Below are 14,733 nucleotides of genomic sequence, written 5' to 3' on the forward strand. Positions count from 1 at the left end.
GCTGTGCTCCCCCTGTACACTACTCCTACGGCTAAGATATGTATGGCAGGGGCCCTCTCTAACGCCTTCTCCATCACTAATGGCACGAGGCAAGGCTGCCCATTATCTCCCCTTATTTTTGCACTAATGGTAGAACCACTTGCTCAGAGGATTAGAGAAAATGTAGACATAGATGGAATTTCGTGCGGTATGACCCAACATAAAATCGGATTATTTGCAGACGACATTTTGCTAAGCCTTAGGAATGTTGCAGTGTCACTACCCAATTTGTTTAGAGAGGACTCTGTTGCATATCTGGGATGTCATGACCAAAAAACTTAACCTTACCTCTTTTCCATCGCCTCTGACTCCCATTGCAGCCTTGCACCGTTTGATCCCTAACATCAATCTCCAAACATGGATTACTAAAGGTATCACTGATATTGGACATTTGTACTTTGCGAACTCCTTGCGGAGATTTGAGGATTTAGCTGAAAAATACGGCTTACCACTCTCTCATTATTACACTTACCTCCAGGTAACTCATTTCCTCAAGTCTCATCTTCCGAATGTGAAAATCCTACGTCCTAAGACTAAAATGGAATACCTTTGCAGTAAAGCATGGGACGGTAAAGCACTCATCTCAGATTGCTACCAACAGCAACTCCAATTACCAGATGACTTCCTCTTTCCGTATATGCAAAAATGGGAGGACGATCTCCAAACTCATTTTGCCCCTGGTATTTGGCAGCATTCCATATTGGCCCCCAAAGGTGCGACTAACTGCACAAACCACATCGAAACACATCTGAAAGTACTTCATCGCTGGTACCTTACTCTGCAAAGGATAGCAAAAATACACTCCCAATACTCTCCTTTGTGTTGGAGGCAATGTGGGGAAGTTGGTACCTATATTCATATGTGGTGGCACTGTCCGTCAGTTAAACCGTTCTGGTCTACCGTCTTTTCCTTACTAAACAACAGATTGGACTATACCTTGCCTTGCCTGCCCCAAATAGGGCTCCTACAAATATATCCTGTAAACTCTCCTAACCTTAACAGGAAACTCTTGTTTCACATTTTCAATACTGCAGCTACGTTAATAGCGAAATCCTGGAAACAAAAGGAGACTCCTAATATACAGCACTTACTCCAACAATTGGAATTCAGGGAACATATGGAGAGACTGATTGCAAGATCATTGGAGTCCAAACTCAAATGTAGCCAAATTTGGGATCCGTGGCGCCCTCCATGACTCTTGTGAGGTTATGCCCTCTGCCATTGCTACTTCTGGTAACAGTTGGATTATGGGGATAAGGTTACGTACCCTGCTACCTTGCCTAATATGCCAAATATGCCATGTACTACCTAGGATTTTTCTTTTATTCCATGATGCCTTAATATTGCTTTATTCTACTTTCTTTTCTTTTTACTTTTCTTTCTTCTTTCATGTACCAAACAGTTTGCATATTGTTTGTATTTCTATGTGCTTTCATTATGTACCATCGAGTCAAGTGTTTGTTCTGTACTCGTTTACTACATAATAAACATGCAAGTTTCAAAAAAAAAAAAAAAGATTATTTATTAAAGTCTGAATGCCAATGAGAGAGGTCTATCTTATTTGGAAGTTTCTGTGGTCTGTGCTGGAATTAGCCTGAAAATCAGACTATTTCTGGCTTTTCCGGCAAAAATCCTAAAAATTCAGGCTTTTCGGAAAAAAAGTCCAAAACAAACAAGCAATTCTAAATATTTTGAAAAGTTAACATTTATTAAAAGTGCTCCTTTTCTTGTATACCGTATAAACAGTCATGGCCTTCAATATGTAAAAATATAAATACTTTGAATATTATGTTTAGATCACAATCAGTGATGGGCGAATTTCCATTTCTGCAAACCATTTTCTGCTTTTCAGTATTTGCAATTTTGTTTGGTGTTGAAGACTGAATGTGCTAAAGTATACGCATGGATCAGCAATGGACATGGCTTAAACTGTTAATTGATCTATATACCCATTATGTATGTAGTTAGCACCTACCTATATCTTTCTTTTTAAGAAACCTGACTTGGAATAATTTAGCCATTCCAGATACGCACTGCTCCCCTGAAGGAGAAGGATATCAGTGTCCTCGTGGGTTTAGGTGCGTGGATCTGAAAGAACTTGGGCTGAGCAGGCAAGAGCTTGGCTACAGTGGCTTTAATGAAATAGGTATGTTAAATTGCTTGAATCTATTTTATTGCAGTGTATCTAGTTTATATTGATTTTATTGTACATTTTTGCATTCACTTTTTTTTTTTTTTTTAGAAATGCTTTATATCTGTATCTCATTATCATAATTGCATTAACTGCTTGAACTTACTGCTTAAGTAAGTTTTGATTCCTTTTTGAGGCTATACAGTAGGTCTCCATGTTTTTGGCATTGATGGGTTTTCACCAACGGTGACTAAAAACGCGAATCTCCTGCGAAAATTTGCCGGTGAAAATGTCAGATTTTCATGATTTTTTTGTTAAAATGTACGAATTCCACGATTTTTTCATGAAAACTTTTGAATTTGACGATTTTTCGTGAAACTTTCTGATTTCACAATCTTTTCACTAATTTTTCACCTTTCTGCGAATTATGCGAGAAATTCGCAAATTTTTCGGCGATTCAAAACGGGAGAAATTCGCCCATCACCAGTTGCCTACCAAATTCATACAGATGGTCTTGTAAATACCATTGTTGTGCTCCAAACGCTAAGATATTTTTTGTATTTTGGCAATACTCTCACAACAGCAATTTTTTAATTACTGTTTTTATTCATAAATTATTAAAATATATAATCTGCTCTTTATGTTTAATTAAAATTAATAACCCAACAAAATGTTTAAAAAAATCAAGATTATCTTAGAGATATTCAGACGTTATGGGTTCAAGGCAACATTTTGTTGGGCACCCTTAGACTATTACAAAGATGTATAGAAACATTACAGTAACATTACAATAATAGTTACCCCACTATACAACAGCAAATCCACATTCCCACCCTCCAAAGAGTACATAAATAATATTGGCTGTGACATAACTCAATAACACCAGTACATTTTGTTAAATCATTTCAGTGAGTTGTATGATACATGTGACATAAAAAAGCATAGCATGATTTAAAAGTATATACTGTACCAGTTACATTGGTCTTGTGTATTATAGTGGTGTATAATACATCATGTTAGTATAATGTATATGCCCTTTTTTCTGTTTTTTAAGGGGATTATTTATCAAAATCCAAATTTTAGGATTTAGAAAAGTCCAATAAACTAGAATCCATTGATTTAATTGGATTGGGGAAAAACTCAATAAAATCGAGCGAGAACCGTATAATACGTTTTTCTTTTTTCAGATTTTTTTCCCAAATTGTTCTATTTTTTCTGGCTTTTTCCCGAAACCTGAAATAGTCGGATTTTCTAGCTAATTCCAGGGCAGACTACAGAAACTTCCAAATAGGATAGGGACCTCTCCCATTGACTTATACATAACCTCGGCAGGTCTAAGATGGCGGATTTCGGATTCTGACTTTTTGTAGCCTAGGGGTATAATAAATCTCAATAAATGTAAGTGTTTCTTCCCACTAAAAATTTTGATTTCAAAGTAAAAAAAAACCCAAATGTTTTGCGTTTTTAGCATTCCGACTTTAATAAATGACCAGTTGGTGGGTATGATATAATAAGAGATCTGTTTAAAGGGTCCAGTAACTCTGGTCACTCCTGGATTGCATTTAACTCAGCAGTGATTCCATGGTTTGTTTTATATGATCATCTGTTACAGGACAACTAAGGTTGTCTAACCTGAATAAATGTAGCTACTGGATTTTCTGTTTGCATCCTCTAGTTTTATAATGCATTAAATTACAAAGGTTGTGATAAAAGTGTATCTCCCTCAAAAATGGGAATAGCTATTGCTTTGGTGTGGTTGAATTTTACACAAATACAGCACACATTCTACTGTTGTTTATTTGTACTGGCCAGCAGTTTCTCATTGTCAAGGGGAGGGGCTTTGACATAAATAAACAGGTTATTGAAAGTCTACCATGAGAGTTTTAAAATATGGGGCAAATGCTAATCTAAAATGACTGTAGAACCCTAGGCATAAATAAAACACAGATGCTCAGAATTTGAATGAAATGGCATGATAATTATATAACCGAAACTGATGTTATTATGGTACATTACATCAAACAGTATTTTAATAATCAGCTTCTATAAAAATATGACATGTGGCATTATAACTCAAAAAAGGTAAACAAGTACAATTGTGTAGGTCCTCTTGGGCTTTGGGAAGTCATTTATATTATTTCCCACTGTACTGCAATCTCTCCCCTAAGTGAATTTCCTATTCCGGGTTTTCTGTGCCACTTGCATCACTACTGTTCCAATAATAAAAGCCATCTGCCTGCTTTGATAATACAGGACCCTGCTTGCATTTGCAGATAATTGACTAGAGGAAAGTTAACCTGAGCACAGCTTTGTGGATGAACTCACAATTTGTTAAATTCTGAAAAAAACAACACAATGACATTTGTAATATAATCCCACTGTGAGTAGTAGTACCAGCTTTCATTTTCTTATGATCCCAATGTTTAGTTGTATCAGCTTCCATTTACATATAATCGAAATGTTTAGTAGTAGTGCCAACTGTCATTTTTATTGTGATCCCAATGTTTAATAGTAACCACATCTTTCATTGTCATATGATCCCAATGTATAGCAGTAGTGCTTGCTTTCATTTTCATATCATACCAATGTTTAGCAGTAGTACCATCTTTACTTTACTTATGATGTCACTGTTTAATAGTAGTACCAGCTTTTATTTTTATATGATCTAATTGTTTAGTAGTAGTAGTAGTACCAGCTTTTCATTTTCCTATGTTTCTTATGTTTAGCAGTAGTACCGTCTTTCATTTTCATATAATCCCAATGTTTAGCAATCGGACCAGTTTTGCCAGCAGTAAAATGTAGCTATTACTATCAGTATTGCCAGATACCTCATTGGTATCGATAGAATTGCATACATCTATTATTGGGAACATGGGACTGCTTTCAGTCAGAAAATTAAGAGTTGAGTTTGCGGTATATTGACTCATGTAGGAGACAAAAAGATGACTTGCACAACCTGTAATCTGACCGATTTGAAAATGCCAATGTGCAAGGACTGCATCAGTGAATGGTCCTCTCCAGGTGGATCAAATGACTGGATGAGCCTGATTTAATCCACTACCTGGGTCATTAAATTAGGTAAAAGTGGAAAAAAAAACTTTTCTGAATTAAGAATGGTATAAAATTAGTATTTTCCCCCTGGCTTGTTGTTACAAAAGAAAAATACCATTAATACAATCCAACATAGAAAATACAAATGCATTAAATACATTGTAACTGATTTGACAGTTTGATCAAATCTGTAAATGTGTCAATTTGTTGAACACTTTTCTGATAGGAGAATACTAGTGATGTGTGGGTCAGAAAAATTTGGACCACGCCCAACCTGGACTGTAGCCTTCCCAACCAGCTTCCAGTCTGACCCAGCAAAACTACTCATTAATAGATCAGCCCCTGGCCAATCATCTCTGACGTGACAAAATGGAGGGGCAGGCATGCATCTATAAATAAAGGTTGCCAAAAGGCAGAAGCTGGTACAGTGTATTCACAGGCAGGAAGAGTGGAAGGAAGAGCTCAACCTGACCCAAAAATCTGTTGCAGAATTGGCCAAACCTGCCCGGCCCCTCCAGGGTATTAGGCAGGCCCCCACATCACTAGAGAATACATTAAACTACTAGGAATACCAGACTATTTGAAATGTTCACAATGTTAAACTTTGTGAAATCTAAATTTTTCTTGATAGAGATAATTTTATATATGTGGTCAGAGCAGGTTTTAAGTAATCTAATATTAGTCTAATTTATTTGGTTCACTTTATGAAATATAGAGGAGGAACATTATGCTTCCAAGATTTGATTTTTACAACATTTACAATAACTTCAATTTGACATTTTCTTAATTAAGATTGCTTGCAAGAAATATTGATGTCTTTATTACCTGCTTGATGGCTTGCTCATATGAAAAGGTGCTTTCTAATTCATTTTCATGCATGCCTTCAATTATTATTTTTGCCTGCTATTTAAAGTCTTAATTCTGTGCTAAACTGCTTTATTAGTATTTGTGTATTTCTTTTCTGAATGACGATTAACTAACCTGGTAACAGAAGTGGAAGAAGGAAGAAGGAAAGACATATTCACTGGGGGGGACATAATGTTAGGCACCTTCTAGTGATTATTATCACTTACCTGAGACCCTGGGTCGACCCAGGATACTACTGAAGGAGCATCACACTATAATCCTCTTCATGTTCTTGTATCTTCTCTGTTGCCCAAGGCAGGGTGCACATGTGCAGTAGAGTGAAAAATTATCACACAGGGATGTGTAACCCCAGTGACAATGCCGTTCCTTTTCCTTTAGTTTAGCAGACTAAAAACTGAGAACTGGCATTGTTTATAAGTTTGTACACTTATTTCAAATTACATACTTGCCTTTCTAACGGTTTATGATGGTCATAAATCACTGTCACCACACCCTGCCTTTCTGTGTTAAAGGCTTATCCATTTAAATTACCAGAATGTCTTTACAAGACTTTGAATATTCAGGTGATGCTGAGAATTAGTAAATAGGATTTGTTTTTGTCGGATTGGTGATATATGGAAAATAATACTGTCTTTCAAATACCTTGCATTTTTAAAGACAACTTTTGAAAAACACTTAATAAGGACATTTTTTGCATTAATAAGGAAAAGTTTAAAACTGCTTGATTTAGCAAAAATGAACCAGTAAAGAATGGAATATTTTCAATAATGTCAGAATACATTGCTGTGGAGTATCAACATACACGCTTGGTGCAGATGCTGAACTGCACTGAACACTAAAGCCCCACATAAGCAGTCAAACACATTTAAGCAAATGTACACATTCTTCAGTGGGATCAATTCATTAAAATATTCCCATTGATAAATTGGGATATAGAAAAAACTGCTAGGAGTCACCTGCTTGATTTCCCACTTTGACCTTTTGTATATCATATACTGCTAAATGTACAGAATAAAACTCTCCTTACTTAAATGTTGAAATATTGTCCCTACCTATATATGATAAAATATCTTCTATATACATAGGATTACATTCAACTGCATCTTTGCATTAATGTAATCAAATTGCCTGTTGAGCTGATCATTCATGTGCTATTCGTGTACCTTGATTTTAGCATTTATGTGTTCATATTTAATTCCTTATTTGCTCATGCAAAACAACTGAAAATAGTTAGGAGTTATATGCTATTCTAAACTATTTGCTGATTGGCATGATTACAGTAGAACCAAATGATTGCAAAATCATTTAGTCTTTATCCCTGAACTATAAACCATCTTTAACCTGAACACCATTCAATACATCTGAAAAGAACATTTTATGCATAAAAACAATAGTCTGTAAGGAGGTAGTCTGAAAATCAGATAATCTGTTTTGTTCTTCAGCAAGCACATACACTGAATCATCTACATTACAATTGTCAGATTTGTTTGCAAATCCCATGGTCCTTGTGAGCCTAATTTGCTCTTTTAGTAAGTTCCCCATGCAACAGTAAACATAAATGTCTGCTAGTTACTGTAAATGGATATACAAATACATTAAAATGTATAGGGATATTACTTTAAAACCTTGCAACTTGTATTTACAAAAAACAGATTTCCTTAGAAATTAAACGGGGAATACATAGTTTGTACTCTATATAAAACTAATACAGTATATAGACATTATGTTAGAAAGTGTTCTGTCTGATGTTTTTTAAGTATAAAACTAGTTCTGAACAGTACAATTAAAGGTATTGTTCAGTATAAAAATAAAAACTGGATAAATAGGCTGTGCAAAATAAAAAAAGTTTTCATTTTAGTTAGTTAGCCAAACATTTAATGTATAAAGACTGAAGTGACTGGATGTCTAGCCAGAACACAACTTCCTGCTTTGCAACTCTCTTGCTTTCCACTGATTGGTTACCAGGCAGTAACCAATCAATGACTTGAGTGGGGGCCACATGGATCATAACTGTTTGCTTTTGAATGTCTGAACAGTTATGTCCCATGTGGCCCCCCTTCAAGTCGCTGAGTAACTCAGAGTTCGAGAGCTGAAAATCCGGGAATTGTGTTATGTTAGACATCTGCTCACTCCAGCCTTTATAGATATTTTTGGCTAACTAACTATATTAGAAACATTTTTTATTCACAGCATATGTGTTTACCCATTTTTTTATTTTTACTCTGAACTAAGCCTTTAAAGAATGGGGTGATAGGATGGACTAGTGCAATTTTTAATCTGAGCACAGAGGTGTGTTACACATTGGGGATTCTAATTGGGTAACAATAATGCCTATGATATAAATGATTACTGATTTTATATATATATATATATATATATATATATATATATATATATATATATATATATATATATATATATATATATATATATATATATATATATATATATATATATATATATATATATATATATATATATATATATATATATATATATATATATATACATATTCGCAAAAAGGGGATCAGCACTACTCCGGTCTTAAAAATAAAATGAAACAGAATGTATTTAATAAAATAGCAGCTGCTATTACTAGGGTAACCAGTCAGTGAGAACCAAGAGAGCTGAAAAGCAGGAAGTAGTGTTCTAGCTATTAAGTTACACATATGTCACTCCATCATACATTAAATTTTTGGATAACTAACTATATTAGAAAATGTTTTTTATTTTGCACAGCCTATTTACCCACTTTTTATTTTTACACTAAACAATTCCTTTAATGATTTAATTGATAATGCATATAAACTATTTCTTAGAGGGGTCTTGTGAAATATTTACATTGGCAGCAAATATTTACTTTAGATTTATATTACAAAAGTTCACCTAAATTGCCACCAAAAAATCTCAGGACTCATCAATATTAAAGCTGGTGTTAGGTTTTAAATTTGCATAATTAATTTCAGCTATTGCAAGACATATGAGGGCATTGCACTTTAGTAAACCTGCATTAATTTTGCCAGTAAAATGTTTGCAGCATTAATAGGAAATTTTATATAGATAATTATAGTGCACTTGACCTAAACTTTGGCTCACCTGTGTATTCTAAGCCCTAGTTGAAATAAATTTCTTTGTGGCAAGTGCTTTGCGGTATAAAGTCTGATCAGATTAAAATGCGTAATTCAATAAAACCTTGGTTGGCAAGATTTTTAGATAGAAAGTGTATGTACAGAATACAAAAAATATAAAACACACTATATGCATCTAATGCTTTCATGCATGTTTTATTCTGTTATATGAAGTTTAATGACATTATTGTAGTTTTCCATGGTATAACAGAAGAAATGTTTTTTTATTTGAGATTCATACAACAAACTCAACTGATAGACTGTATTATATCAATAGACATTGGAATAGTTTCTCCTACAGAAACTGTCCCAATAGTAGTGTGGACTTGGCAATAAATGACAAATACAGCTTATGCTGAATCACTTTAGTTTTTTCAATTTTATCTATACCTTTTGGTGGTTGCTTCTGGGCAGTCATCAGCCATTGTTTGCAGAATCTAAGAGAGACTGTGACAGAAAAGGCAATGGCACTGAGACAACTGGTCAGTGTTCCAAAGTAAAGAAATAGTTTGGATGATCTGCTACACAGATAATTAAAGGAGTATAGTCACACCTTTCCATTAGTCCCCAGCTTTATTGTTTAATGGCAGATGGCAGAACACATCTGGCAGGGTGTTGATTCAAAATCTATTTTGATATGCTTAGCATACAGCATAAACTTGCTCAATACTTTCTTGCCACTTGGATTTTGAAATTAATCATTTATGTTATATAAATATACACCAAAGGTTTGTCTCTATATATTGTATCCTCTATGGGGAGACCTATTCAAATTTAAATATGCTTAGTTTTAACATTTTCTTTTCAACCATGACTAAACTTCCATTTTAAAAAAGTACAAATGTCTTCTGATTTATTAAAAGATGCCAATATAAAAAGCACGAACAAAGAAATAAGGAGAACAAATATGGATAAGAATACCAAAACCACAAAATCCTCTTTTCAGTAAGAATTGTCATGTAGTGATGGGCGAATTTGCGAAATGGCAAAAAATTTGTGAAACGGCGCCAGCGCCTCGTTTTTCGGCGCCCGTTTTTTCGGAAATTTTTTTTTTCGCGAATCGCGCAAATTTCCCGCGAATTCGCGCCTGGCGAATAAATTCGCCCATCATTATTGTCATGTAATTACATATGAAAATAACTCTGGAAACCTCTAAAAGCTCAAAACTCTCACTTACTTCTATAAGATCTCACCAGATTTTAAATGCAGAAACTTTGTACTGGAGTTTTTCTTTGTGGTTTTTGACGAATTAGTCAAATACGCGATTTTTAGCATTAAAAATGTAAATACGAGGAAGCCAAAATAGCCTGAGTGTTGACATAAAATTTACAATTCAAATTAATTGTGATGTCAAAGATGACCCTCTTGCAGCCCTGCTGCACAACACACATGCTCTACATATAAAAAATCATTGACACCTGTATTGCTAGACGCTGCTAAAGCATTAAGTCCACAAAGATGGAAGCAAACAAACCCACCGTTAATTAAAGACTGGTTTAACAAGGTGTTGGACGTCTATAAATTTGAGCAGATGAGACCTACAACAGAGAAGGAAACAATAAATTTTATCAAAAAATGATATTATTGGACCCAGTACTTGGTTCCGACCGCAACCTGCAGCTCCATCAAACCTAAAGTCAGAAATAGCAAAGGTGAGCATCCCAAGACGCGATCCAAAGAAAGCTATAATAGGGCTACACTGAGATTCAAACATTCTCATGTATCAGCTTTCTCCCCCAGACTTCGGCGGTCCTACCACAGGTGAAAGAGACACTTAGGTAAAGGCCGAATGCTGGCCTGAATGTGAAGATTCCTGGACAGTTCTTATATATCCCTATCCCCCACTCTCTCCCTTCTAAACTTCTACTTTTTTTTCGAAACTCTTCTATACTTTGGATTACATTTGCATTGGATGTTGCATGCTAAAGTTCAAGATATTATCTGGTTTATACTGCCATTATTCTATGTCAGCACAATTCAGCATGCGTTCCTATATGACTAGTCAGAAGCAATTCAGACGGAGTGCAAGTGGCTACACACAAAGAATCAACATGATAAAGCAATAGAGGTGATCACAGCCACTTCACCCTGATCACCCTTCAGATGAGGATGTGTTTTAAAAATTGGCTTACATTATAACCGACAACACTGTTATGCTTTATCTCTTTCTATAGTGCTGACATGAGATTGTTGTTCGATATGGAATGTATAAAACCATTCATAGTCTGGACAGTTTTATTTTAATGTGTATTAAACTGCTAGATGTATGCTTTAGTATATATTGTAATTGAGTGGGCTATTAAACCATAAACTAAACTCACTTTCTCTAAAACCACGAATGCCATGGAATTTATTACAAAAACTGAATTTAAAAAGCACAAATGAAAAAAGCACAGAATAATCCTATAAAAATAAGAATACCTCTATAACCTTTTTGTTTTTCTGACAATTCCTAGCCAAAAAAAAAATCAGAAAACCTCTAAAAGCACAATTGATTAAAAAGGTCCAATAGGATTAGCGCAACTCCCACTGAATTCTAGGACCTCAACAACCTGGTGAGTTTTTTTGGATTACACTTTTTAATTATTTTTATACTTGATAGCTCTCAATTTTTTTGAGTTTTAAAGAAATGTAGAAAAACCACAAATATTGTGAAAAAACAAACAAATTCTAATTGTTAGTGGATAGGCCCCAAACTGTGCTTTACTAATACATCAACTCCAGTGTGGTTAGGTGATGATAATCTAGATATCTTGATAATGTCAGTTTTGGCAGATGTACAGTAGGTTCCATTATAAATAAAATATACTATATATTTTACTGAGTAATATATTTTTATTTGGGGAGGTTTCTTTCAGTATGCCTTCACCACAGTGTGATTTTGTGGAAAAAGGGTGCTTGTTTTTATATTCACATCTTTCAATCACTGATTTATGAGCACTACTGAGAAATAAACATATAAATCCATCATATTTTGATGTAATGACTGTGGAAAGGAACTTGTTTCATAGTGGAGTATGCAATTTTCTTTTTATTTTGTTCTTAAGACTTAAGACTCAATTTAAAAGTTGAACATTATGTTCTAATACCACTGAATGCAGATAATTACAAAGCCAATATAAGCTGTATGATTTTCCTTTTTTTAAACCAGTGTTGTTTAAAACCTTAAAATTATATGATTTGGTAATCTGTCAATAATTAAGCTTTACTATTTATATTAGAGAGAGTCGTAAAAAGCTTTCTTCTTGGCTAATGCTAATATGAACTTCAACATAAAGAACACGAAGAAAGCATGTGCTTGATGACTGTTATTGTAAAATGCAACAAAGTACAAAAATACAATCATTTCAGAAATCAATATTTTTAGCTAGGTGGTATATTTTGTTTTTGGGGTGGTCTCATTTGGTAGTCTTATTTTTGTTTTTTCACAGGGCAAAGTAATAAATATTGCATAAGATATGTGGATCCACAAAGAAACTTATTTTGGGAAGGCAGGAAGGGTTTTAGTTTTTATTTTTTGATGTTTAACACATGTTTTATGCTGTAGATGAATTTAAAGACTATTTAAAGAATTTAAGAATACTGAGCTGAAATATCAATTTGCAAGGCATATTTTAGGTATCTGTGGAAAAGGCAATTACATTTGTTATAAATAATTTTTGCCTGCTTTTTTAGGTGCTTGTTTGCAGCTTATAGTACTTACCTAGGTAGCTTATTAAAGGTGATCTAACCCCAAAGAATGAATTGATGTAAATTTAACCAAATTTATCTAACAGCTCTTGGATCAACTGGGAGTCCCCAACCCTAGGGTTAACTGAATAGATACAATACACATAAGGCATGGATTTCGTGATGGCTAGTTGAATAAAGTGTCATTTCTTCATCAGTGTGCCTTCCTTGTTTCCATTTATAATATCCACTAAACAGAAAATGCATGTAAAATATAAAAGTGCCCAGAGGACCACACTATGTTTACACCCATTCAGATTTTTGGGATTTTCTACATTACAACCCCAACGATTCTTAAAACAAATACTCTAATCAGAGTCCTAACCAAAATGAACCAGAAGCTAGTATAGAATGTATAGACATTAAAGCCATGTTTCCATTTGGATATTAAACTCATGTGATGTCCCACAATACAACAATGTCATATTTCACATACACATAGTGCCCTGCAACTGACTGTGACCAGACTGGAATAAAGGTGCTCTTCCAAAGATAACTGGGGATAAAGCCTTACACTCTACTAGAACTGACAAGTTATGCAACATTGTAAATAAACTACAGTCCTGCAGTGGGTCGGATATCGCAAAAACCTGCGGTACCCTTTCGGGTAGAAGTTCCGAGTGTTGGTATATACGCAGGTCGCGGGTCGGGCCGCGGGTCCTCTCAATAGCGATTTTTACTCCCTTTTTCTGACCACGCCTACTTCCGATGATGTCAATTCCGGTTTACAATGCCAGCACTTCCTGATTCTTAATGGGTCGCGGGTCTGGGTTGCGGATAAGGTACTTGCAGGTCGGGTAAGTGGGTCCAAGAGGGTAAGAATGCGGGTTGCGGGACCGGTTTGCGGATTGCAGGTTGCGGGTACGAATTCCAAAAAATGGACCCGTGCAGGACTCAAATATACAGTATTTAATGTAATATAAATGCCTATATGTAAAAGTTGTCCTACCAATGAGAATTCATAACTTCTCTTTCTTTACCTTATTTCTTATTAGGGTACTAGGTTTTAGTTGGGGTTATCCTTACATATTTAATAGACAGGACTAGTGACAGGTATAGTGAATTGAACATATGTGTCCATAAACTCCTGCAAAGAATTAGAAATCAATGGTGTTCATTCCACTTTTAATTGCATAGAATAGTTTATGTAGCGTGGCACAAAGTGACACGTAAGGCTTAGTGTTTGTCTCTTAACACATTGTTGTAATACTTGTTCTCTCTATGTCTACTTTTTTACATTGGAAAATTGTGCAGTGCTACATATCATAGTCCCCCTATCCAAATTCCAAAAAAATGCAGATCACCAGCAACACTAGAAAAATTGCATGTAACCTATGATTTTGTGTGCATCACAGGTAACCTGCAGTGCCCCCACTGCAGCCACTGGCTCTGCTGTAGCTGTGGTTAAGCCACTGGTAGTAGTGCTATATAAATAAATTTATAAATACATACATACATACAAAGATAAGTTTAGAAATCAGATCTGATTATAGGCTTTCTGACAAGAAGTAGATACTGTACTATATAATACATAGGGGCAGATTCACTAAGCGTCGAATTTGTGCTAGCGTCCGCTTCGCTCACATCGCAACACTTCGCCAGGCGTAGATTTGCCAGGACAACACTAATTCACTTAAATCTGAAGTTGCATCCAGGGCACCGAACGCTGGTGAAGTAGTGCTATCATTACTGCGGCAAGCAAAGCAAAGTTACGCTAGCGTTGCCTAATTTGCATACGGCGGGAAGTTAAAGTTGATTGGACGTATATGTTGCAGCCAATACATTACA

The 14,733-nt window shown here is 35.0% G+C and overlaps 1 protein-coding gene across 4 annotated transcripts in view; it reads left to right on the forward strand.

Annotated features, from left to right (window-relative positions):
- The window catches only part of nalcn.S (sodium leak channel, non selective S homeolog), a 182,018-nt gene that overhangs the window by 35,761 nt on the left and 131,524 nt on the right, over window positions 1-14,733 (forward strand). For all 4 annotated transcript variants that reach the window (XM_041584259.1, XM_041584261.1, XM_041584260.1 and 1 more), the window contains one exon: window positions 2,034-2,185. In XM_041584259.1, the coding sequence (XP_041440193.1) occupies window positions 2,034-2,185 (152 nt within the window). The remainder of the gene's footprint in view (window positions 1-2,033; window positions 2,186-14,733) is intronic.

This window comes from Xenopus laevis, chromosome 2S (assembly GCF_017654675.1).
Source record: "Xenopus laevis strain J_2021 chromosome 2S, Xenopus_laevis_v10.1, whole genome shotgun sequence".
NCBI lineage: Eukaryota > Metazoa > Chordata > Amphibia > Anura > Pipidae > Xenopus > Xenopus laevis.